The 27,149-nt window shown below is 37.7% G+C and overlaps 1 protein-coding gene across 5 annotated transcripts; it reads right to left on the reverse strand.

The window, feature by feature from the left end:
- Window positions 1–653: 653 nt before the first annotated feature.
- On the reverse strand, window positions 654–25,951 carry CFAP300 (cilia and flagella associated protein 300). Of its 5 annotated transcripts, none has more exons than XM_087821588.1 (7): window positions 25,842–25,951; window positions 25,558–25,639; window positions 18,291–18,363; window positions 13,466–13,632; window positions 9,591–9,763; window positions 4,087–4,153; window positions 3,033–3,248 (listed from the first exon to the last, which is right to left on the reverse strand). In XM_087821588.1, exons 1-7 carry the CDS (start codon window positions 25,949–25,951, stop codon window positions 3,120–3,122), a joined length of 801 nt encoding a protein of 266 aa, XP_087677714.1. In that variant the 3' UTR covers window positions 3,033–3,119. The 5 variants fall into 5 exon arrangements, with proteins under 5 accessions (XP_087677713.1, XP_087677714.1, XP_087677715.1 ...); XM_087821591.1 differs by having other exon boundaries at window positions 3,160–3,248; window positions 9,596–9,763; XM_087821587.1 differs by lacking the exon at window positions 4,087–4,153 and having other exon boundaries at window positions 654–3,248.
- Between the last annotated feature and the right edge of the window lie 1,198 nt (window positions 25,952–27,149).

A 27,149-nucleotide genomic window follows, 5' to 3' on the forward strand; every position in this document is an offset into this window, starting at 1 on the left:
TGATGTTTCTACCCTGCTCAAAAGTCTTTAATGACTGCTGTATGTCATCTACTTAAAAGATTTAAATTTCTTAGCTCTGTACCCCCAGCCCTCAGTGACCAGTTCCCCATTAATCTGTCTTCTCTGTGTTATTACCCAGAACTCCTGGACTCCTCAGTTCTAGTCTGATGTACTCATGTCCCCCCCAAATCAACTTGTGTTGTTCTGCCTCTGTATTTATTTTCTTGCTCATCAGACAGACCTGAGTGTCCCAAGTTCTCCAGTCTTCATCCTAAATCCATCTTTTGAAGGTCCAAATTATAATTCTGTAAGCCTTCTCTTCTTGTCATTTTCAGAATTTCTGAAAAATGCTGTCAAGTCTGAGAAAACCATTGTGTTGTCACTTGTCACCATGGTCAGTTTCTCACTCCAGAATGATCCTCTACCCTCAGTTGATTACAGCTTGCTCTTTCAAAGCTGGCTTCTGCAGGCTGCTGCTGTTCTCCAAGGATAACTGTGCCAGACATGCTCCCAGGCTGCACATCTAATTCCAAACCGTAGAGATACATCCAGATTATACTGGTGTGCACAATTTTACACAAGGCTTAGGGATAACTAGTGGAACTACTATACTACTGATGCTCTGTGACCACAGTCACCCACCCTTCCCCGCTCCCTCACTCTCCACACCTGCAGTCACACTTCAGGGGCCACCTTCTCTCCATCAAATGGACTTAGTCAGGGAACGTATATTAGGTGTCAGTTAAGTGCCAGACAATATGCTAGGCATTGAGGATACAAGGGTGAACCAAATAGACACAGTTGCTGTTTTCATGACTGACATTAAATAGCTACAAATAGTTGAGCGAACAATTATAAGTGTGCAAAATGCTGCCAAAGAAACACCTGGAGTCCAAGCTTAGGTCCTCTACACCCTCTGAGGCTCAGAGCGGGGAAGGAGTGCTCCCACCTCTTACATTCTATCTAGTCAAATTAATAAAATAATCTTTAGAAAAGCAATTCTGACCTTAGGGAAGACAGCTTTTTACATTATTATGCTGCTTAGCTTTTGATTTTTCCATATTTCCTCAATAGAGAATAAAAAAAGCCAAAATTCACGGACACTTAAACTATGTGCTTAGCACCATTCTAAGCCATATATATATATGTATACATAAGCCACACACACACACAATTTTCACAATGACCTATGAAGGTGTCCTATTTATTATTAATTCCCCCATTTTACAGATGAAGCAACTAAGGCACAGAAAGGTATAACTAACTCAATTGCACAGCAGGTAATGGCAGAATTAAGAATCCAGGCAATTTGACTGCCTACCCCAAAGTCTTTATTACTACCTTCTAACACAGAAAATTTGCATAATCACAGATAGGTCATTAAAATGATTTTCCCAAAACAATGGATCTTCCTTCAAAGGTGTGTAATCTATCTCTACCTTTAACGCAGAGAAAAAATGTTGGCAGCCCCTCAGAAGCAGTTCCCCACCTTCCGCCTCCAGGCTTCCATCCCAGGGCAAGGTTCAGGGCACTCTGCCACAGCCTGCTCCTCTACTCAGCTGGACTGTCCTCCTTTCCAGTTGTTGAACCCCCACCCATTCTTCTACAGCAGCCAGACCAAGCCCTTCCCAAGCCTAGTTCATAGTGATCTCTTCCATCTCTGAGTTCATGGAACAGTCACTGTTCACAGACACACTCTTACAGGTACCCTTCTCTACTAAGCTTATAGGAGTGTATATTTCTCCAAAGTAAATAGCACTGTGTGTTGCATGAAATTGGTCCTCAAGAAGAACTGACTGATTTGATAAAGAGTGGGTCCCCAGATTGTAGGGGGTCTGTGTGGCAGGCAGCAAGACTGGTAGCAAGTAGGCATTTTAGTTCTTGATTTTATGGTTTTTAAATGATTTTAAAAAAATCTATGGACATTATGAACATATCTGGAAAATACTCATTCAATAAATGTTTAATGTGCCAAGACATTGTGCTGGGTATTAAAAGTAAAATAAACTCTTTCCTGATCTCTAGGCCCAAACTGCCAGCTGCCTTCCAGATACACCCTCAAGTTCAAATCCAAGATCATCCTCCTTATCCCTACAGCACAGGAATATATTCCAAACTTGCCCCTCTTTACAGTCTCAACATTTCCTGTCAGTTACTTTTTCCATTAAAAAAATCTAAGTTATATATTTACTCTATGAATGTAATGAGGAAACATACTAAGAGACCCTGTTCTTTACTGTTTTGCCAACTTAATAATACCATCAGGGCAACTCTCTCTGTCTACATGTAGATCTTGCATTAGCTGTGGGGCAGCTGCAATTTTAATTTATTATGTGCTAAAAGAGTTCACAATTACTTTCAAAACATTATTTTTTAATTGAGGATTTTAAGTAAGACAAATGAAGCAAAGGAACATGTTATGTCTTTCACAGCCCTCGAGATATAAATCTTTACGCAATGTAGAAATATAGTTAAATAAAATTCAAATTTAAAAAGCTAACCATTCATATTAATGATCAGTGGCAGAGATGTTTAGTTTTCTGCCACAATTTCAATCCAGAATTAGTCAGCTTCTAAAATACAATACATGGAAAATTGACTCACTTGAATCCTAATGCAACAAATTTGAACTAGAGTTTTAGTTTTTTGTAACTTCTGTAAAAATTCTCCAAATGTACTGGTTTAGATTATGTTGGGGATGGAATCTGGTTCCTATGTTAGCTTTCCAGACAAATTTAAAGAAAGGCATCTTGGCCTTGGCTGGTGTGGCTCAGTTGGTTGAGCGATACCCCAGGCACAGAAGTTGCTGGTTGGATTCCTGGTCAGGGCACATGCCTGGGTTGCCGCTGGATACCCTGTAGGGGGCGTGCAGGAGGCAGCTGATCTCTCATCGATGTTTCTCTCTCCTCCTCTCCCTTTCTCTCTCTCTCTAAAATATAAACATATTTTAAAAAATAAAAAGAAAGGCATCCTGGTATTTGTTTGCTCCTGTTCTAAGTGGGTTCTTTACATTTTATTTGAATTAACTTGCAAAGTAATTGTTTATCTAGAAATTAGTATTAAAATAAAAACCTGGTATACAAAAAAATAGTAAATATAGATAATCTGAAAAAATACTGTTAAGACATTTCCCCAACACCATAACAGTGGTATAAAACATGAACATGACGCTTGATAGGATCCACAATGAAGTAAGAAAATGTCTGTTCATGACTCTTTGTTGAAGGGTAGCACACACCAGCAGAATCCTGCAAAAGATAAACTTAAATTATTTAGTACACAACTACATTTAAATAACAATCAACATATTTTCCATTAAAATGTCATGAAACATACATCAAATCTTTGACAATAAACTGGCAGTTAACTAATTTTTAAAAAATACCAACAGCACAGTCTACTATGTTAACAATACATATGTACAATACTACATAAACATGCATAATTCTTGATCTTAAGGAATTTATAGTCCAAAAGAAAATCTATCTTTTGAAAAAGTGCTTATACGTGCTAATATTGCAAAAATTTCTATTTTGAATTTTTTTTTCTACCTTTGCTTTCTTTTAAAACATGGTCAATATGTACTATGAGGGGCTATGTTTCTTCTGTTTATCAACAAAAAGCACCTAGCCCAGCACAGTAGCTAATACACAGTAAATAATAAATATTGAACTGATTGAATGAAGATACTTAGAAAGTGCTTCATATGTGCCAATAATCTTTTGTATGATACTAAAATCCAAGCAGCCAATTCTGTGATAAAAAGACATGTATGGCATTCTTATTTGACCTATAAACTGTGGTTTGACAGAGAACTATGTTTTATTCCACATGAGTCACAGATTTAGCTCTTAACTAAGTAGAACTATTATTAGACATGTACGACAGAAAGGAAGCCAGGGGAAAAAGTTCACACTGTTCTCCAAATAAAAGCATACCTTACCAACTTTTAATTTTAACAAAAAACTAAATATCATCATCTTTTTTCCTAGGCATAACATAGTCCTAGCTGCTAACTCCAGCTGTAACAATCCTGTTAATAGCAAGTAATTAAATTCATTGGTAGTAAATTTCCCCTCCACTTACATATGCTGTAACTTTAAAGATGAAAGAGGTAATTTGTATTTCCTTGGTTTGAGGATGCTTTCGAACACTAAAATGGGGGGGGGGGGGGGAAGTACATTTTAAATATAACAAGCATTGGCATAATACATTTAAAACACTGATACCTTTTAGTACTCAGGTGTTCTTAATCATATATAACATGGAAATGTATAATATCCAAATGAAGTGGTTTGAAAAGTGTGGCAGCTGTGGATTCATTCAAGGATGACGCAAAGTCAACTGAGTTGAAATTGCAGAAAACTGAATTTTAGAAGGTTGAGGTCAGTCTGAGACTCAAATGATCAAATGACTCCCAGGCCAGAGACAATTATTGAAAAAACAGAAATTAGTAAAAGTCAGATTGAAGAGTCAACAGCTGTAAGGGATAGATAAATGCATACTAAACTGAAGAATTACACAACCTAAATAAACACAACTGCCAGTTATGTCACAGGTTTGTTATTTCATTTGGGGAAGATTAATATTTCTGAACCTCGATTTTCTCATATGTAAATAAGGCATACTATGGTTCCTTTTAGGATAATAGGAGAATTAAGTGGAATAATGTATATGAAAATTGTTAAATTATGTATTACTAACTTATATAATATTAAAAGCATTTTCTCTCAGTAGCTCTCTTTCAATTACACTCCCCACAAAAGATTACCTGTGGCAATACATAGTGAGGAAGCAAACTGAGGATCAAGGAAATAAGCTACAGATAGATATCTACATATAAATGTATACAGACTGTATTTATAATGCTTTACTATCTGCAAAATACCTTTATATAGTTTACCTCCTAAAGATCACACAACTCAATGAGGTAGGCCTCATTTAACCAATTTTATAAACAATAGCACTAGAAAAGTTAAATGATATATTTAAGACATTCCAACTAAAAGTGGTATTTCTGGGAACAGAAGCTAGGTGACAGAGTCCAGTTCTCTTATCCTACACCTCACTTGTTTATCCTATACCTGTACTCTATAAATACATGTGCATCAAGGATATTATTCAGGTGTGTGTAGGTTAAATGTAAAGGATGACATTCCTCGTTTTCACTTTATCGTGTGACAGCACTGCTTTTCCCTTGCTGCATCAAGGATATTAATCAGGTGTGACATGCAGGTTAAATGTAAAGGACGACATCCCTCGTTTCCACTTTATCGTGTGACAGCACTGCTTGTCCCTTGCTACTTATGTAAAAGTGATGGGGGAGAGAGAGAGGAGGAAGGTGGACTTTGTGGAAGGGGGGGTGTGTGTGTGTGGGGTGTGTGTGTGTGTGTGTGTGTGTGCTTGTGTACCTTAGGGAATGGCCAGACCTAAGCCATTTCAGGATTCAAGATTCTTAGGCAGTTTTCAACTCTGAAACATTTCATTCCGACATGGGTTGGGGTCATCTTTTACTCTTTAATGCTCAAGATATACTTTTTAAAAGCTGAAGACTACATTTAAAATGCTGTGCTATAACCACTACATATAAAACACTTTTACACCTACATAATCAACCAGATCAAAACAGAACGTATCTACAGTTATATCCAATTTTTGATCTGGAGGTGTTCATATGGATATAAACACATATAAAAATTCACCAATCTATATGTACACTATGATATGTTCATTTTAAGTGTATGTAAATTACTACTCAGTTTACAAAATACAGTATAAGAAACCCTTGTAAAAGTTTGTGCTTATCAAATAAACTTAAGAGGAAAATTTAGTATTTGGTACTTCATTTAACAACCGCTTAACACGTATTAACATCTATCATAATGTATTTTTTTTGAAATCCATGTTTCTTTTTTTAAATTTGATTTTTCAGGAGGAGGGGAGAGGGAGGGAGAGAGGGGGAGAGAGAGAGAGAGAGAGATATTAATTTGTTGTTCTACTTATTTATGCATTGATTGGTTGATTCTTGTATGTGACCTGACTGGGGATCGAATCCACAATCTTGGAGTATTGGTATGAAGCTCTAACCAACTGAGCTACTCAGCTAGGGCCCGTAAGTGTATTAGTTAATAAAGAAACTATAACTTATACATTAGAAGTTGGTTCATAACATAAATAAATCATATTACTCCATTTTATTATCTTTAATCTTTTATTGCTATAACTTCAAAATATCTCGTGAGATAATTTGTATAATTTTTTATAGGTCAAGTACGGTATCATCCATCTGATATCTCTTAAGAAAAAAAGAACAAGAAATGTAAAGTGATATTGGTTAATGACCTCAGGTATGGGACTAATAACTGCATTGTATCAGATTTTGGGCAATCACTAACTCACTCTCCAGATAACCATGGTTTTTAAAGACACTGGGACATAATTTCCATATAGTTCTTTTTTAAATTTCTTATTTTTTTAAGTGGTGGGAGAGTCTTTTTTAATTTATTGATTTTAGAGAGAGAAGGAAGAAACAGAGAGAGAGAAAGAAACATCAATTTGTTGTTCCACTTATTTATGCATTCATATGTGCCCTGACCAGGGATCAAACCCACAACCTTGGCATATTGGGACCATGCTCTCATTAACTGAGCTACCCAACCAGGGCCCATATAGTTATTTTTAAAAATGTGATTCTATTAATGGTCTAGAAATAAAATAATAAAATAAATGGTTTCCTATTAATATCATTTGTGCTACTTTCTGAGGATCAGTCCTGTGTTGCTTCTAAATATGTTATAGAGATCATTCTAGGTAACTCTGCTCATTTTAAGAAGCAAGAATCCCACTGCCTAATTAGCATCCAAAGGCCATAATCTAGGCCTCTCAGTTCAAATCATAAAATTTCACCTATGGGACAGATAGTTTGGGAAACCTCTCCAAAAACTGACAAGAGCATGTGTTTAATGTCTAAAGTAAAAAAGACACAGGTACTATTAGTAACTGTTGAGTTATTTCTGCATAGATATTTCTGAAATGTAATGAAACAATTGATCATTCACTCTCTAATAAAGTATTGCCTATGTTAAGGAACCACACTACTTAAAAAGAAGGCAGTTTCCAAAATGTTTAAAAGGTATATTTTATAGGACTTGTAAAAATAGATAAGGGATAAAATATCTTAAGAATGTTTTTATCCTTTTGTTTGAGCCAGAGACTTCTAAAATCAGGCTCTGTAATGTGCCCTCAACATCCACAAATATAAGAATGGACTTCTTAGCCAGAATGGATTAGTGATGATGTTTCTCTGCAAGGGCAGGTCAGATACTGTAAAGCAGCAACTACATGTATGATTAGGAAGATAGATGTTTTTCTAAATAGTGAAAAAGCAGACAAAATACATGTAAAGGAACAGGAAAAGATATCCTTCTTGGTTAAATTAGCTTGTACAAATGACTTGATTGGATATGTGGCTCACAATTCTGAGATATTACTAATGATACTTCAAGTTCCACCTATGTGTCCTCTACTAATATATTTCTTGATAACTGCTATATTGATCCACCCTACCTCTTTACCTTAACCAAGTGACATAGCATCTGCCCAACCAATACTAGAAAAGCTACAAGCAGTGCATGTGATAAATAAACCAGTACAGCTAAGGGACTCTGAGATAATTTACTTCATTCAATTGCTGACTGTTGACACCTAAGCCACCTTAAGCAAATATTTATTCTAATTATAACTTTCTACCAAAGTTGCTCTGGAAAGACAATTTTGTATCCCCTCCTAATTCAGCAAAGAAATTCAAAAGCATTTTAAATTTGGATCATGAGAGAAATATTTTTGGTTCTCAAAAAAAAAGTTACGCTATAATTGGACTGGGCTCCTTCTCAGCCTCCCCTGGCATGAGGACTGGGAATGCCCCTCCCCTGAGCTGGGAATAGACTGCCCTCCTCTTTGCTGGCCCTCTTGGACTCGATTCGAATCATCAAGACTTCCCTGACTGCTGACACTGACAATTTCCTTTTTTGACTATCTGGAGTATTTATTAAAGTATAAAGAGCTATAAACATTTGCCTATAATTAATTGAACATTTGATTACATAAAATATTACTTATAAAGATTTTAAACAATTACTTTACTATTATCTAATGTTAGTTTGTTGTAATTTCCTTAAGGTTAAGGACTGTCTGATGCTCCTCTTGTAGTTTCTCTAGTGTTTGGCAGAGTTCTGTGCACAATATTAATACTTGCTGGCTGCCCGATTAAGTGATTCCATGGATACAATTCCTATTTGTCTGTAAAATGTCATGACTTTTGGCTACTCATTTAACGAGTGGCCATTCCTCTTTGAGTCAAACTTTTTCTTAGCACCCAAAGAGTACAGAAGGCAATCACAGGTAAGAATCCAGGGGAGGAAATGCTGGGGAAAAGGTTTCTTCAACGTTTAGGTTCTAAAGTTACTTCTATTTCAAATATCTCCAATAGAAGTTCCTCCTCCACAGTGCATGGTAGTGAGGAATTCCACAGGCTCATGTGGCTGATGAGAAACACACTGCGGTGGCCGTGGGGTGTTGACAGGGAATAATGAGTAGTGTCTACATGGGGTGCTAGAAGCGGTCTTGGAGGTCTTCATGAGCTGCAAATGATAAGGGCAGAGTATGTTTGATGTAGGTATGTGTATGCTTTTTCTACAATTCTGTTTCTAATATGTCTCTTCCAACAATCTTTAATAAATTTTCATAAAAATCAGAGACCACTTATAGAAATATTTTTGTTTTTAAAACCATGTATCAGAAATTAACTAAAATAGCTAACTCATGAAGTTTGTTGTTAAGCTATATGACACACGGAATGGAGAAGAGAATTGAGGTGTTGAGTATCAATAAGTAACAATCAAGAGTTTGATAAGGAGCAAATTCTGTTGTTTCCCTGGTAAAGCAAATTTTATAACTAAACTCCAGGACCCTTTGTTTTATTTGTTCCTATCCCCTTTCCCTATAATATCTTATATCCCCTTTCCAATATCTTCATCACTGAAAAGCCCAACCAAAGAACGTTCACTTCATTTAAAACTAAAGTATAAATAAAAGATATAAAGTTTTTATCCTCATTTGATCTTCAAAAAGAAAAAGAAAAAAAAAAACCCTAGTAGAATATCTAAAACACACTGGGATTTGGGATTAGTTTGAAAAAGTAAAGATTACAACTAGATGAAAATTCTTCCATCTCTTTAGAACAAAGGCAATCTTTTTTTACTATTAGTCAAGCAAATTCAAACATCCTGAGGCATCTCATGTTCTGAGATTTAACAGGAGGCCTGCGGTAAAAAAAGGCGGCCAGGACGATGGCGGCTGCTGCTGAGGAATGGAGCAGGCACAGGTCCGAGCGAGGAGGCCGAGCACTGAAAGGTCAGGGCACTGTCCGGCCTGGGAGAGGCGGCGGCTGTAGTAGGGGGTCAGGGCGGTGGCGTCTGTATATACTCTGGTTGCTAACAGGACCACAACCAGACTCGGGGCAATCCCACCAGTTAAACAGATGATTTACTCTATTAACCAGAGATTTACATATTGTAATCTAGCAATATTACCTCACCAGATCCTTATAGATAAGCTTTGTGGTTTCCAGATATGGATTAAGCACATCCTCATATTGACAAAGGGCTCCACCAAGGCAGAGATGTTTGAAAAGACAAAACAGGAACTCTTCTCTGTCTGGTTGGCTGAATATTTCATATTTTTCTGAGTCTTCCACTAGCAAAACCTATGTAAGATGATAACATTCATCTTAATGTAACATAATTGGAGGTTCTAATTTTATGTTTTTGAAAGTTGCAACTTATATATTTAAAAATAATCTTAGTCCTACTTTAATAACAGTCCTGAGGCAATTGGAGAGTGTGACCTGTGAGGCCCACGGCACTGTGTTCAGCCCACTCTGTCCTTAGGTACTGAACTTCAGTGAGAGAAACAATCTAATCTAGGCCTCCTCTTACACTTCATTTCTTTGTTCTAGTTTGGACCTTCCTTCGGTAATTGTCTCAGTGCTATTGCAATTTAGTGTTGAGTCACCTTAAATCTTACTTGGAAACAACAGGAGCACAAATAAATGGAGAAATTTCCCCACCGCATTGGGTCTACAGTCTTTGCTTCCACGGAGGCTAAACACAGTGGTCAGTTCCCACATCCTCTCACCTTAGTGTTGTTTGGGTCACTACTTTCCTTACCACCAGTCACTCCACTTTGAACTCTTTCGGTAATTAGAGCCTCATAACCACTCTCCTTTTCCTGCTCTCCTCTAACAGTATCACCTTACACATCACCAACCTACATTGACTTTTACTGTCTTGAGACCTTGCTACCTACCGCTTCAGAAAACAGTCTGGTTAGGTCTGAAGTTGGGGGTTTTCTTACACCATTAGACATTACAAGAATTGATTAATTTGCTGACTGTGGTGGATATGAACAAGGTGATGAATGTATGCTATAACATATGTTTTCTTTCATTAAATTGTTTATACCCCACCTACTTTTAAAAAGGTGAAATAACAATAAAATACAGATAAAATGAGATGAAAATAATAAGACAAAAACTTTTACCAAGAAATAAAATGAGAAGAGGAAACAAATACACATAAGGAACTCTAAATGGAGAAAAGCTTTAAAATTGTACTTACATTTAACAGTACCATACAGATAAGAGGGAAACATAAGTTATACAACAAGCAGTCTACTAGCAGGAAGTACACTTAATTGGGAAAACTGATAAAGCTTAACATTTTATTTACCCCAATCTCAAATGAAAATCCATCACAAGGTCATTATAGGAGGCATCTTAAAAAATAATAAACTCTATAGTGCTGTCTATATACAGTTTACTTATATAATGACTTGGTGGAAGCCAAAGTTATACATAGTAAAAGACAGGTAAGGGGAAGTGGTCCGTAGTTCACTGCTCTCTGGGTGAGCCGCTTGTACATCCCCCTTCTCTCCCCGCACCCCTGTAAGCAATGATGTGATACTAAAGCCCAAGTTTGTAGCTATCTAAAGATCTGGCTTAATACAAGGGTGACTAAAGCCCTTAAGAATGAATAGTTTAAATATATGGTGACTGAAGATGATTTGATTTGGGGTGGTGGGCACACAATGCAATATACAGATCATGTACCATAGAAAGGCACACTTGAAACCTATATAATCTTATTAACCAATGTTACCCCAATAAATTTAATTTTAAAAAGAATGAATAATTTACACATTGCTTACGAGCACTCTCATATATTGGACCGATTGGGCTGTGTAATTTAAAAATTACAATTAGAAAAATTTTTTGGAATGAATGTTAAATAATAACATTCTATAGTTTATTTCCCTCTCCACTCACATATAGATGTTTAGTTGTGTAGCCCTCAGAGATTTGGTATGAAATGGTTAATGAGCCAAACTTCCAAGCTGCAGTCAGAAAGGTTATTATCATCAGTACATATGTTACACAGTGTGCAAACAGAATCCGTGCTGCTGTACAATGGGGGGCCCTTTCTATTTCAGGCTAAATCTGGAAGTTATTTATTTTTCAGCCAGAAAGCAACCAAGTTAAAACTGTCCCTGTTGCCACAGGGTGGCAAAGAACACAAGAGCAAAACATACAGGCAACTAGTAGAAAAACACTGAGTTCCAGCACTTCCTGAATAGAGGTGCCATTCATGGCATAAATAAGACAGGCCACAGCAGACAGTTTTAAACAGAGTACTCTGTCAGAAAGCAAATCCTCCTTTTAAAAAAGTCCATTGCTGAGGCCCTCTCTGTAGAAGTGCTGATGAAGTCTCCAAAATTAGGGGTAAGGACCTTGACACAAAAAGGTTAAGTATGCCAATACAGATCAGTGACAGAGAGAAGAGCTGAGATTATTCCTACCCGAAAGGAAAGAAACCCAGACTAAACCAGACACTTCCTGAATGATAATTTCCAATCATTGGTAAGAAGTAGAAATTAACATCAGATTCCCACTGTACAATATTTATATTATCTTGTTATACATAAATATAACCTTTCTTTCAATTAGGTGAGTTTGGTTATTCTCAATTAGTTCATTTTATTTTCTTAAACTAAGAGTTCTCTTAGGTATTGTACTAGTGTAGATCAATGTAGACTAGATGGATGCCTCCTGGTTTCCTACAGACAAGACTGCTGTCTCCATTATGGTGCATCAGTAACTTCCCTAGTTCATTCCTGGATTTGCAATACATTAGACTTGTACATATCCCTTCTCTCTTAATGTGGAGTAATAATAGTAATTAGCAGTAGTGAATATTATCAAAAGCTTACTAGTGCCAGGCATTGTGCTAAGCACTTTAAATGCATTATCTCACATACTTCTTATACTATTCCCATTTTATAGATAAAAATACTGAGGCCTAGAGACCTTAAGTGTCAGTTGCAAAGTGGCAGAGCCTGGATTTGAACCTATGTGTATTTGATAACAAAGCCCTAATTTCTAATCACTTTATAAATACTTTCTCAATAATTAAAATAATAATATTTCATTTTAACCTCATTTCATACTTTTTTTAATAAAAAGTGTATTTAAATACTTTCTTCACTCATTTTCTCAATGATTTCAGGAAGAAGGTAGAACAGATATTTTAAAAAAATTATTGTTTTTTTAACATAAAGGAAGGACAGGAGAGGGGAGAGAGAGAAAGAGAGAGAGAGAGAGACATCAATTTGTTGTTCCACTTATTTCTGCATTCATTGGCTGATTATTGTATGTGCCCTGACTGGAGATAGAACCCACAACCTTGGCGTATCAGGATGACACTCTGACCAACTGAGCTACGTGGCCAGGGCCTAGAATGGACATTTTAATCTCCATGTTGTACAGGTAAGATCTTGAGGTTCAACAGACTGAATGATTTGCCTATGGTTATTATTATCTTGTAAATAACTTAGACATTAGGTAAATAATCTTTGTCTTCTGATTCCAAATTCGGTACCTCTCACTAAAACAAAAATTAACTTAGTTAATTAAATGGCTTTAAAAGAAAAATCTCAGTGATAAAAAGATTCTTTTACTACAAGTATGTTTTTAAATACTTGTTTGGTATGTTAAGAGCCCCACATTGAAGAAAAATAGCCACCAATTACATAGGTCAGGGTTTCATTACTGATATTTTGGGCCAGATAATTTTGTTTTAAGGGGCTGTCCTGTGTATTGTATGATGTTTAGGATCATCCTGGGTCTCAACCCATTAGATGTCAGTAGCTTCAGGTTGAGAACTACTAAAATACACAAATAATTAAGTAGATAGTAAAAGTCTCATCCAAGAAACCTATCAATGTAATGATTATTACTGATCATTATTCATTGATAAGATGTATCTTATGGGTTTAGACAGGCAAAACTTTTTGACATGAAGCACTTCCTAAAATAAAATTCTATTGTGAAATTTAAAAATTCTGTACTTACCTTTCGTAACTCATCAGAAATGAGAAAAGGATCACAAAAAGAATCTAAACATTTAACTATATGTCCACTGTCTCGTACAATATCTTCATTGTATAACCGTTTAAAAAATGACATTGAAAGCTGTGTGCAAGGAACATTTATAGCTTCAATTTTTTTCACTTCAGTTCCTGAAAAGAGATATTTTTACATAGACATATAAAAATTAATTTAATATTCTCAATTATTTCCAAAACAAGCATTACTATGGAGAGGTTCAAAGTAATGAAATCTGATACATTTTGATATATTTAAAAGATACAATAGTATAGGAATTTTATTAAATTCTTATTTTGCAGCTTTTTCATTTTTATTAATCATTAAAAGTTTATAACAAAGTTTCACCATTTCAGGCCTAGATGAAGAATATGTAAATTAGGAAGTGCGTTAAAATGAAATAGATTGTTTTTGTGTGTAGTGGGGGGTTCTTAGCGCAGTTTTAATGCATATATCAGAATTGCCTATAAAAGCACAGGAATTACTTTATATGACTTTGGATTTATATTATGCTTAATGCATATTATAAAAGTTTTAATTAATATAACTAATGGGTATTTCTACAGTCCTTGAGGGTGTCTTGAAAATATCCCTCTCCATTTAAAAATTTCTTCATTAATTTCTCATTTACAGTGTTATTGCAAAAAAAGGTTTTCTTTTTTAACGTAAATTTAAAACCAGGCCCTAATCAAGTTATCACAAATTTGGAATTAGGAAAACTTGAAATCATGGTGTTTTGTCTATTTTTCTCTTGTAATTCTAGTTCTTCCCCTTCCCCACTTATTTCCTGAATATGTCTTTCAGGGCTGGATTTTCTGTTACTAGAAGTTCTATTAAATTACAGAAATACATAAGGATTAAAATGAATATTTTTATTATTCCCTCAATGAATCACTCAATTTCTCTCTTTTATGCACCCACATATACACATGCTCTCACTCAGATATAGAGGGGTGGTGGTCTTCTTTCTTCAAAGACCTATGGAGACTGTAGACCAAGGTATGATGGTTGGTCCTTGGTATGTCCTCTCCCCATACATTTAACTGGATCTTTACCTGGAGAAGCCACTTGAGATTCAAAGGAGTAATACTGGTGATTATTTGCACTTCCTCCCTGTTGTTTTCCACCTAGAGTCCTGCTAGAACCTGAGCTGGACTAGTGTAAAGGCAAGAAGAATGCCCAGAGCCCAGAACTGTAGATGCCTCAGTAATTTCAAAAGCAGTGCTGCTAAGAAAAGCTCCTTTTGTTTCAGAGGCAAAATCTTCTGGGGGATTAAAGGGAAAAGACCACAAATAATAGAGTAGGTCTAAGCAGTATCAGAAGACCAAAGAACAAGAGCAGTGAAAAGCAAGACAAGTTTTTGAAGATGGGTTGGTGGCCACAGAATGAGGGATTAGCATTGGGCAACCTGCCATTTTAACAAATGCACCCAAGCTCTGATTTGAGGAGTGACAGGAGGGTTTGGATGCTAGGAGAAGGTAATTAAATATAAATACTTAATCTGAGGCATAGAAATAGTATTTGCTATGGACTGAATTGTAGCCCTCTAAATTCATATGTTGAACCCCTAAACCCCAATGTAATGGTATTTGGACATGGACACTCTTGGGAAGTGATTAGACTTAGATGAGGTGATGGGTAAGGTTAGGACTTCAACTTGGGGATTTTTAAGAGACAAAATTCAGTCTACAGCATTCTGCCCCTGGACCCCAAAATTCATGTCCTTCTCATACGCAAAATATATTTAGTATATCCCAACAGCACCAAAAATCTTAAACATTCCAGCATCAACTCTAAAGTCTAAAAGTCCTAAGTCTCATCTAGATATCATCTAAATCAGGTATGGGTGAGAGTAGAGGTATGATTCATTCTGAGGCAAAATTCCTCTCCAGCTATGAACCTGTGAAACCAGACAAGTTACGTTCTTCTAAAATACAATGGTGAGACAAGCATAGGGATAGACATTTCCATTCCAAAAGGAGAAACAGGAAAGAAGGAAGGAATTATGGTTCCAAGCAAGTCTAAAATTTATCAAGGCAAATTCCATTAGATTTTAAACCCCAAGAACAATCCTCTTTGGTTCAATGCACTGTATTACAGATCCACTAGGGCAGTGGCCCCACCTCTACAATTCTCTCCCCATGGCGAAGTGGGCTGTTGAAACTGAGAGGTTGACCCTCATGACCTCTGAACTGCGTTCTCAGATATATAATGTATCACTATGATCATACAGTTAAAATAGTATTATTTTCCCCCTTGATATTAGCATTATAATACACTGGGTGCCTCGTTTTTATTGTGTCCAAGTTGGTGCTTTTCTGGCAACCTCATTAATGTGGAAGTGGCAGACACAGGATGGTGCAGTGGTCAAGGTCTTGAATTCTGGAGCCTGGATCTGAATCTCAGCTCTACCCAGCCAGCTGTGCAAACCTGTGCAAATTACCTAGTTCATGCCACTGACTCATTAGTGAAATAGGGATATATAATAATACCTCTCTCAGAGTTGTTTTGAGAAGTAATAATGTGTATAATGCTCTTAGCTGAGCACATAAAAAATACTCATTATATGTAAGTAAAAAACAGGCAAAGTGTGTCTAAATGAAGGTGGCTGTGGCAGCTGGCTGGGAGGACTAAGCAGCACTAACAACTGGCAATCAAGGCAATGCCCCAGTAGTGAAGGAGGTTCCATCTCATTCTCTTTAACATTGGTTCACTTGCTAGAAGAATGCTATTTTTCTCATTTTAAAAAGCTGTTTCACCCAGCCGGGCGTGGCTCAGCGGTTGAGCATCGACCTAGGATCCAGGAGGTCGGGGTTCGATTCCCGGTCAGGGCACATGCCCGGGTTGCGGGATGCAGCCAATCAATGACTCTCCTCTCATCACTGATGTTTCTATCTCTCTCTCTCCCTCTCCTTTCCTCTCTATGAAATCAATAAAGATGTATTTGGAAAAAAAAAAAATTAAAAAAGCTGTTTCTTCATTGCCAAGGCCCCCAGAGGAAAATAAGAGAGAAGGCCATATTTCAAAAGAAGAAAAGTTAAGTAGGGGGAGATGAAAACAAGCTAATGGAAGAATACTAGCAATCCACTAGTAAGGTCTGCTTCTGAAATGAGTGCTACCTCTTCTGCCCTGCTTTCCAGAGTACTTCTAATTGATTCTGTCGGGCACATGTGGGGTTTTAGAACCTCTCTTTTTGCAATGCCCTTTTTAAAAATTAAAAAAAAGTCAGTGTTTTGTGAAGTATGTACCAGCATGGGGGAAGGTTGAACACTTTTCTCAATGAACCTTATTTTTTGTAAATGAATTGACTGGTTACTGTAAACATGCTTTATAAACACAGATAAATGGCTCTAATTATTTCCTTTTGAAGATTTTGAATTGGTAAATATATTTGCTCAGATACTCAGTTTAACTTTGTAAGTATCTGAAGATCATGCTGTACCAGCTTTTTACTCTATAAATTTTGCAGTAGTCCTTTAGCCAAAAGCAATAAAATCTGACCTACTAAGTCTAACATCATGAACTGTTTGTAATCTTGTTTTCGACTAATACCAAGAAAAGTTATTTTTGTGCAAGGCTACTAGAATTCCAAAAAATGCAATGTAAGAATTCACCAAAACAACCTCATCTAATTTAAAATTGACTTGCTTTTTCTTGAGTACAAATTCACATTACCAACCAGATTTTCCTTCTAAATGGAATGATGACTGTTAAGAGGCCTCAATCTAAAATTTAAAATATAGTGTTCATGTACAAACTGATGGCTGCCCAATGGGAGGAAGGTTTGGGGATAGGTCAAAAAGAAGGGAGTAAGAAGTACAAACTGCCAGTTATAAAAACAGTCATGGGGATGTAAAGTACAGCATTAGGAATATAGTCAATAACACTGTAATAACTGTTTGGTGTCACATGGGTACTAAACTTATCAGGGGGATCACTTCATGAGTTATATAAATGTCTAATCACGGGGATGTACGCCTAAAACTAAAATAATACTGTGTGTCAACTGTAATTTTAAAATTAAAAATGGAAATTTAAAAATATATATACTGTTCATGTTTTTGTTTTCAAAATATTCTTCTATTAACACTCTGATTTATTCCTTGACCTGAGAGTTATTTAGAGATTTGAGTGTTCCTAAGTGTTTAGGTAATTTTCTTTAAAGATTTCTAGCTGTATTTCAATGTACCATGAAAACATTAGCTATATAAAGTTATCCCTTTGAGAATTTAAGACTCTTCCAAGACCTAACGTGCTATTATTTTTTAAAAATTACATTCATCGGGGTTATAGGTATTATTTTTTAAAGAACGTTCCATAGTGACTAGTTCCTATCAGAAATCCATTACCCTGCCCCAAACGAGATTTTGCCCAAGCATTCTCAAATCAGTGGAATCTTACTTGACCCCTTCCCCTGTGAAGAACTGACCACTTCCCTTCTTTTGCTTCCACTTCTATGGTAGCACGTGTGGTACATTATTGCACGTTTTCACATATTGAGTTCTTTGAGTACAGGTTCTCTCTTATTCATCTTAATGTTTCCTGTATCTGGCAGAGTCCATGGAAGGTGCAAAATAAATACTTTCCAAATTAATGAAAAGAGAAAAATTGCTCTACTGTGCTAAGCCAGGAAAAGGTGCAGGGCAGGCCTGGCATAGCTGATCATACTTGGCCTTGATGTTACCAAACAAATGACTATTCACAATTTGTATTTTAATAAAAATTCCTGAGGCAAAATTTTGTTATAATAGTAAAATAGTCATTTGAAAAGATAAAAATAAATTTTATTTACCTAATGTAATCCACTGTCCAGAATCTGAAAGTAACTTCAAATTGGGAATAACATTTGGGTCTTTGAAAAAAGCCTAAAATACAAATTTGAGGGAAACAAGTTAGATACTTTATTATAAACAATAATAAGAATTAACTTCTAAGTAACTGTAGTAAAATCTCATTTAATTCAATTGGGGAAAGACAATTTTAAATCAGTAAAATGTCTCAGTAACAAATGCTTTATAAAGAAATGAAGTTTTGTTACGTTCAAGTTGGAACAGTACGAACAGCACTATGTCAAAGTACAGATATTTTTGACAATAAATAGAAAATAATGACTTACAGTGAAAAGGAGGAGGTTATATAAATAATGATTGAAAATTTTGTTTTCCTTCAATCTTGTTTTCCCAATTAGTTGTCTTGGTAATCACCACCACCCTCCCCAACCAGATCTAAATCTAAAAGTGATTGTCAATTTAAATCTATCCAGGTAGCACTATAGATAAAGTCATAGATTTGGCTTCCTCAAAATGAAAATTTTCTATATGGCAAAAGGAAGTAGACAAGTTTTAGCTTCAAGCACCAGCAGCTGACTCTGGCTCAGAAGAGAAACTTATTAAAATATCTCAGGCAGTCCACATAATTTTCAGGTGGAGAGAATGAGCTAAAGGCTGGGCCCTGGGAACAATCCAGTCCTATGTAGAACTGCCCTGATGAGAAAACAGTCATCCTTGCTGCAGCCCTATCGAGCACTAAAGGAAGTTATCACAATATGATCTGTTCTCCCCACTAAGGCCATTGCTGTGCCAGGACTGCCCTGCCTGAAAGCTGGATGCCTCTGCCACCACTTTTTCCAGTGAAATGGATTTTCTGGGCATCTCTTTCCTTAAGTTGCTCACTTGCAAATCCCAGTCCTACACTGATAAGTCTGATTGGTAAACTTGGACCCTGAGGTCTGTGCTGTGAGTGCATAGGAGGCAAGTGTTTTGGATTCCATTTTGGTCTTCCTAAAAATAAAATTACCCCCAAATCACATGTATGTTCAAAAGGTGCTGGACAGTTGGTAAAAATAATGATGTCTATGATGAACAATAAAAGAAAAGTAAAACAACAGATTGGGAGAAAGTATCTGCACCAAATATAATTTTTTAAAAAATGGGGGCTGCCCTGGCCAGGTAGCTCAGTTGGTTAGAGCATCGTCCTTATATGCCAAGGTTGTGTGTCAATCCCTGGTTAGGGTGCATGCAACAATCAACCAACGAATGCATAAATAAGTGGAACAACAAACTGATGTCTTTCTCTCTCCCTAAGTTAAAAAGAAGAAAGAAAAAAAAAAATGGGGCCTGCATCCCCAATGGTAAAGATTTATGAAAGCCTGATTAAACATGCCCAAAGTGCCCTGGCCTGTGTGGCTCAGTTGGTTGGAGTGTTGTCCTGTCTTGGGTTTGATCCACGTCTGGGAGCAACAGGTTGATGTTTCTTTCTCATATTGATATTTCTCTCTCTCTCTCCCACCCCATTCCTCTCTCTCTAAAATCAGTAAACATATAAAATAAACATGACAAAAGGATATAAAAAGTCACATAAAAATACAAATAGCAATAAAGTTATGAAAGGATGCTCAACTTCAAGAGCAGTGAGAGAAATGAAAATAAAAACCAGGAGACATCACTTTTACCCATTACATTTGTAGGATTTAAAGACTGCTTAACTTTGGCAAAAGTACCAGGAACTATGCACTCTCGCACACTGCTGGTGGAAGTATGAATTTTTATAGCCTTTTGGGAAGTAACTGGATATTAACCTTGAACATTAAAAACATGCATATCTTATGATCCAACAAATTCCACCTCTGGGTATGTGTCCTACAGAAATAAAACCACCAACAGATTAAGACTTATTATGTATAAGACATTTTTATAGTAGTTTGCAGTGTGAAAACAGATACGATGTCCAGCAATAGAAGACAGGTTGAATAAAATACAGCACATTTACACTAGATGGTATGCAATCACTGAAGAGAAAGTACATATTAGAATGTGAGCTCCACAGGAGTAGAAGCCTTGTTTTTCTTACTAACTCTATATCCCCAGGGCCTAGAATGGGGTCTGGCATGTAGCAGTTATTCAATAAACATCTGCTGTATTGACTGAAGGAAAACCATGAGTATTTTGAGTAGAGAGTAGTTTAAATGTAATGTGTATGATAAAACAACAAACAAACTAAAGCCTCTATTTATATGAACATAAAGTATGGAAGAATATATATCAAAACTTTAACAATAGTTAGCTCACAAGTGGTGGTCATAGTGTTGTGGGAAGAGGAGGGGGGTGAAGGTAGGAGATAGGATTAGACTGGGATAGAGATTGTTGACTCTTTGAATTGTGCTTTGTGCTTAGATTGTTGCAATAAATATATCTCTTATTTCAACATTCCTTTCAAGCTATCACTCTTTTCCTAAATAGCTTCTTGAAAGAGAAATCTGTTTCCCTTCTCTACCAGTTATTCTTCTGTATCTGGCTGCTGCTCCCACTACTCAATTAAAAGTACACTTGGCTTCCTAATTCCAAAATCAAATGAACCAAGCCCCTGCCTTCATGGAGTCTACAGATTAAAAGGGGAAGTATTAATTAACATGCGATTAGTATTATAAAGTGCAGGGTGTTATAGAGATACATAATAGGCAGACCTAACCTAATAATGTTGGTAGGAAAGGTTAATGCAGAAAGAATGTTCAGGTTTAGACTGGAAAGGTGAGTAGCAGTTAGCTGGGCAAAGGGGCATACTGATAAATGTTTAACAACTGATACCCCTTCCTCCCCAAAAAAGCCCTGATTTGTAGCACCTACTGATTTCCACGGTGGATTCTTTGCTGATTCTTTAGCAATCAGCAAAGATTCCTGAAATTTAGCAGTCAAGCTGTCCTGATCTGGTTCTAATATGACACTGGAAGGTTGTTTTTTTTTAAGGTGAAGAAAATGGCAAGTTTAAGGTCTGTAATGTGAGAAAGAAGGAGGCATCCCATTCGAGGACAGAGGTTCAGTGTGACCAGAGTCCAAGGGGCAATGGTGAGATGAGGTTGGAGAGTTAAACTAGACCTTGTATGCCAAGTCAAACATTTTTATCTTGATCTAAGATGGATCTTCACTGATCAGTATTTTAGTCTAAGGGCAGTAGGAAGACACTGAAGGGATTTAAGCAGAGGAAAGGTGATTAGAGTCATATTTTTAAAAGTTCATTCTGGTTGTAGTGTAGGGAATGAATTGAAGGGTTATACAGACTGGTTAGGAGGGAGGGTTCTGCTGTAATTCAGGAAGATCTGATGATCACATCAGTCAAGCCCACAGCAAGCAGGGAGGTAGAGAAGTGGACGGATTCAGTGAACGAGGAGGAAGGGACACATGGAGCCAGAAGGATCAAAGACGACTCCTGGAAATTTTGCACAAAAAAACCAGGCAGAATGACTGTCATTTAATGAGAAAGGTAACAGTGAAGGGGACCAGGTATGTGGGGTGAAGATTAATACATTCAACAAGTATTTGTGAATGTCCACATTACACCAAGCAGAACAAAGTCCCTGTTCCCATGGAGTTTACGTTTAGCAGTGTGGGATAACGGCAAACATGTTACAGGTATCATACAAGCCCAATTAGAAAAAGTAAGTTTTCCCCAAAATTATTCCTCAGAAAAAAAGGAAGTTGCCTTATAACTTTACAAAGTCTTTCAATGTAGAGTGTTCCTGCAACTATTTTAGTTTATATAACACAGCTGTTTGAAAAGTATCAATCAATACTGGTTTTGAATGATTTTTAGAGGTCTTCTGGACAAATGAGCAAAAGGGGGAATTTAATTAAGATTTAGTAATTTGCCCAGCTGACATGGCTCAGTGGTTGGGCATCAACCCAGGAACCAGAAAATAAAATAAAATAAAAAATTTTAGTAACTTTTTGGGGGTGATCAAGTTATAATTACATTTAGGAATCATTATAAATTGAAGTAGGCTATGTGGCCTGCAGGAAATTGATCTGGAGCCAGTGGAAGTGAGTCTTCATAAAGGCCCCTCAAATAAAACAATATGTTATTGGGATTAAAATTATACACCTAAAGAATGAATTTTTAAAAAAACCCTACCCTAATTATGCAAATGTATCTCGGGTTTGTTAGAGAATTTCCAGTGAGGCATTAGATGGGATGCTCTGTATCTCAAATAACTTTAGGGAAGCTGATGTGTTTTGGAAAAATATTAGATGATTCATAAGCTAATTACAATGATACCAAAGATACTGATGATAAAATGCATGTGAAGATTTGAATCTTGTTTCATAAAATGTGTTTGAAAAGTATTTCTAAAGTTAGTATGTTATTTGCTATGTAATTCTTAATGTATGCCTACCATATGCCACACATACGAAATACAAGTAGATTGACTATATCATCTATGTGGCACACTGCTGGTTTTTGATCCAATGTCAATTCTCTCCTCTTCCTTAAGGAATTTTATTTGTGCTCAGCTAAAAGTGTGCACTTATAGTCTCTGTGGTGTGTGACCATGAGATAGATGTAAGCAGGGTCTGGTCATGAAATGTAAGCAGAAGTGTTGTGCAGACCTTCCAGAGGCTCTAAACTAAGGAGTTGCCTTGCAGTTTATGTGGAAGATTCCCCTATATCCTCAGTCTCATGGTGAGGATGTGAACACTGTATACTGAGGCGAGTGCTCTCGAGACTCCAAGTGAGATCTTATATTCAACTATATGATGCTGCCATTTGGATACACCTCAAATTTAGCATGCCTAAAACTGAACTCATTTTGTGTGTTTGGATCATCTGCCACTTCAGTCAACCAAATCGGAAACTTAGTCATCCTACATGTCCCCCTCTGCCTTACTCTCAATATTTTATCAATCCTGTGCACTGCCTTTTTCATAAACATTTCTCCAGGCCATTCTTTTTGTTGCTGTTGTTGTTGAACTTGGTGCTGTCTTAACTGAGAACATCACCATATACTGTCTGGAACACAACAGTTTCCAATTTGATCTCAGTGCTTCCAGACTCAGAGGGCAAATCAGGAAGATTCAGGTTTTATAGGCCTTAAACTTACACAATTTCAGGGGCTCTAAGAATACAAAAACATTTATTTTTGAATTTCAAAAACATGACCATGGGACCATATTGGTAGAGTCAGAGTTCCTTGGAAAGGGTTTCTGCAAGTGAGGAGCATGAGCCAGTGAGAGGCCCTGAAGATTCAAATCCCCTCCTGGGCCAGGCTCTTAGCCTCAATGCTTCATTTCCTCCAAATTAGTTACATGAGTAACAATGATGATTGTATGAGTACATTTCTTTGAAATGAAATATTGGAATAATACCGTCTACCTCACAGGAAAAATAATATTAGGATAAACAAACATGAAGATTTTGAATATTAGAAAAAAAACTGCCTGGTATTAAGGAAACTGGTTGTGTTTTACAGATGAGTCTTGAATCTACTGATGAACTCCGTGTTTACTGCACAATCCAAATGGATTCTAAACTCTCCATAAAATTACTCCCAATACCAATGCCCCTCCACTGAGTGGTCTTTTTTTCCATGCCTAGGACACCTGATATACCCTCCATTATAGCAATTACTTTATTGTGTTGTAGAGAATATTTTACATTTCTAGCTTCTGAAACTGTATATGTTTTGCAAGCTGGGATCAAATCTTTTTAACACCCTCCAGGAGGGACATAGTAAGTATTCAATAAATATTTACTGAATAAGTGACTTACATTAAAAATTTTACAGTACTCTCAAATTCAGTGAATTAGATCCTGATCTTTTTAAAAATTATTAATTTGAGAGCCAGTACTGGTATAAATGAAAACTATAAAACTATAAAAATCTAACCATGAATAAATAGTTGAGATATGTCATTAATGTCATCATCAGTAGCATTATAATAGCATTATATTATATTAATATTATAATACTGTCTTAGGGAAAGAAAAATAAACATTTAACCCATTTACCCTCTGTTAAGGGTGGAATTAATGTGCCCACCAAAATTCATGTCCTTCCTTGAACCTCAGTAAGTGACCTTAGTTAGAAACAGGGTTGTTGCAGATGTAATTAGTTAAGATGATGTTATACTGGAGTAGGATGGGCCCTTAATATCTGCTGGTGTTCTTACAAAGAGAGAAGAGACACAGACATTAGACACATGAAGGGAGAGGGCTAAGTGACTTTGACAAGGGTAGAGATTAAAGTTCAGCAGTTGCAAGCCAAGGAGTGCCAAGGACTGCTGGCAACTACTAGAAGCTGGGAAGAGGTAAGGAAGGGTTCTTCCCTACAGACTTCAGAGGGAGCATAAATGCTGCCACCTTGACTTTGGACTCTCCTTACCAAAACTGTGACAAAATACATTTCTGTTTTATTAAGCCACCTCTTTTGCGATACTTTGGTATAGCAGCTCTAGGAAACGAATACACCCTCACAGTAAATACTTTATTCATTAGGCTATTATTTTCTTCACTGCACTGATCACTCTAAATGAGATGATCTGATTTTTGTTTATTGACAGTCTTGCCACAGGCCTGTAAGATCCCTGAAAGCCAGGCTGTCTGTCTGTCTGTCTTGTTGGGTCTTGTATCTCCAGCGCTGGACAGAATTTCTAGCACATGGCAGGCCCCCAGGAAGGGTTTGTGACTGAGTGAATAAACCAGTGCCTGAAAGGCCAGAATGGCAAAGGCGGTATCACAGGCGCTAACAGCATTTTTCATTAGAGGAGGAAAAAAACAGGAATTAAAATACTGTGACTGAATTTTAATGAATGCACCAGAACATGTACTTTCAATTGAGTTTTTCTCCTTTTCAAAGCACTCACTTCTAGTAGCTAACGACTATTTTTTTTTATATTTTTTAATTCTTCGTTTGGAACTGCTCTTAGAGTCTGTCCTCACGAAGGTAGATTTGATTTCAAGAAACCACCTAAAGTAATGTAAAGCTAAGCCCAGTAATTAAACCTGGTGATAAAGCTGGGCAATAAATACTCAAAAATGAGGTGTGTCCATTAAAAATAGAGACTTTCCAAAACGGACAAGATCTCTACGGAAGGATGCCGAAGATGAGCGAATGTACGGCGATGGGTGATGTAAAAGATCCCTTTAAAAGTTACCATCTGCATCTTTCATCACTTTCTAACTCCAGGAAAACGTCACTAAGCCATGGAGTGTTCACTAGCAGCTACGCCGACGTGGGGGAAATTTAAAATCAGCAGAGACCCAAGAAAGCGTCCGACCCCCGTACCAACCATAACGAAGTCATCCTTCCGATAGGCCCGAAACACCTGGTCAAACCCGAACGCCTGCGCCTTCATTCTGCCCAGCATGGACCTGGGGCCGAGAGGAAACAAGCGACGTCAGGTTGGGACGCGCACCCCGAGCGCAGCGGGCCAGCGCCGCCGCCGGGGCCCCGCGCGGGTGGCGCGGCCGCCGCGGGGTTTCACCCCCCAGGGGCCGCCCCGCCCCCCGCCCGCGCCGACGCCGGGCCGCAAAGGCCCAGGGGCAGTTCTCTCCTTGCCCCGCGGCCCCTCACCACTGGCGCAGCCGGCTGGTGGTCTCCTGCGAGCTCAGAGACTGGAAGGTTCTCTGAGGCAGGAATCTGAAGTAGTAGCTGCCCAAGTCCCCCGGCTCCCCCGCCGCCATTGTGGTCGCAGCGGCGCCGAAGCGGGGCCCGTTTCCACGGAGACGCGGCGGCCCGACGCTGTGGGGGCGGGGCCGCGGGCGGAGGGGCGGGGCCGCGGGCGGAGGGGCGGGGCCACGCGTCTACCTTGCCACGTGGTCGAGCCTCGGCTCAAGGCCGGGGCTGTCCGAGGAGGAAACGGGCCGCGGCTTTTCGCGGAGCTGGTGCCAAAGCGCCTCCCGGGCGCGGGCGCCGCCACTGCTCCACCCCCGGCCTAGCGGTTAGGGTAACTAGGGGTCCGAGACGAAGAAAAGCTGCCAATACATTCTCGTAGAGATGGACTCTTCGTCATCAAATGACTGTGCACGGGTTGATTTCCTCATCTCAAAGGTTGTAATCTTGGAAACTCAGTTTGATGACTCACACATTTCTGAAGAAATTTATTATTCTGAGTTAATTAGGTTTATCTATTTTTGGAAGACAAAGATCTATGTAACTACTTGCGAAATTATTGTTTTACCATCGGGCTTTTTTGTAAAATTGCACCTGAAGGGCAAAACAATTTTTCCATACACACTACACAATTTTTCCATACACAATATGCTGTTCAGTAGAAACGCATCTTTCTTATTTCGTATTGAAAATGACATTTGGTATCTATAATTCTTGTTGTTTTGTCTATTTGCAGTGGACCTGGCTTCAGGATGTGGGGATAGCCCTTTTCCACCTCTTTGCTAATTCCCTTTCCTTTACCCATTGTCTTAAAGACCTGATCTTTTTTTTTTTAACAAAAAATTTGTTACCAAAATACAGTATTAAAGTCAATACACGACAAACTCCTATAAAGCAAAATAAATTATTCTACCATTGCACAGCATTTCCTAGGGCAGTTGAAGCCGGGCAGCCCTGGCCCTGTGGAGCAGGGGAGCTGTCTGCCATGGACGGGGCCTGGGGTTCAGGCGTTAAGGCGTCTGCTTGCTGTGCAGTTTGAGTTTGCTGTTCAAGGACATGCATTGTTTTAAGACCCGGTCTTAATTATTCCTTAGTCAGCAACAGCAGGAGAGACGTGAAGAGAAACACACAAAGAGAGAATTTTTTTTCCACCATTGACAGCACTCCATTGTATTACAATACCACAGTTTATCCTTTTGGGTTGTTTATAGTTTGGGGGTATTCTGACAGTAGCCAAACATTCGAACATTAGGGTGCATATCATGTCTT

The sequence above is a fragment of the Miniopterus natalensis genome, chromosome 11, assembly GCF_054644295.1.
Source record: "Miniopterus natalensis isolate mMinNat1 chromosome 11, mMinNat1.hap1, whole genome shotgun sequence".
NCBI lineage: Eukaryota > Metazoa > Chordata > Mammalia > Chiroptera > Miniopteridae > Miniopterus > Miniopterus natalensis.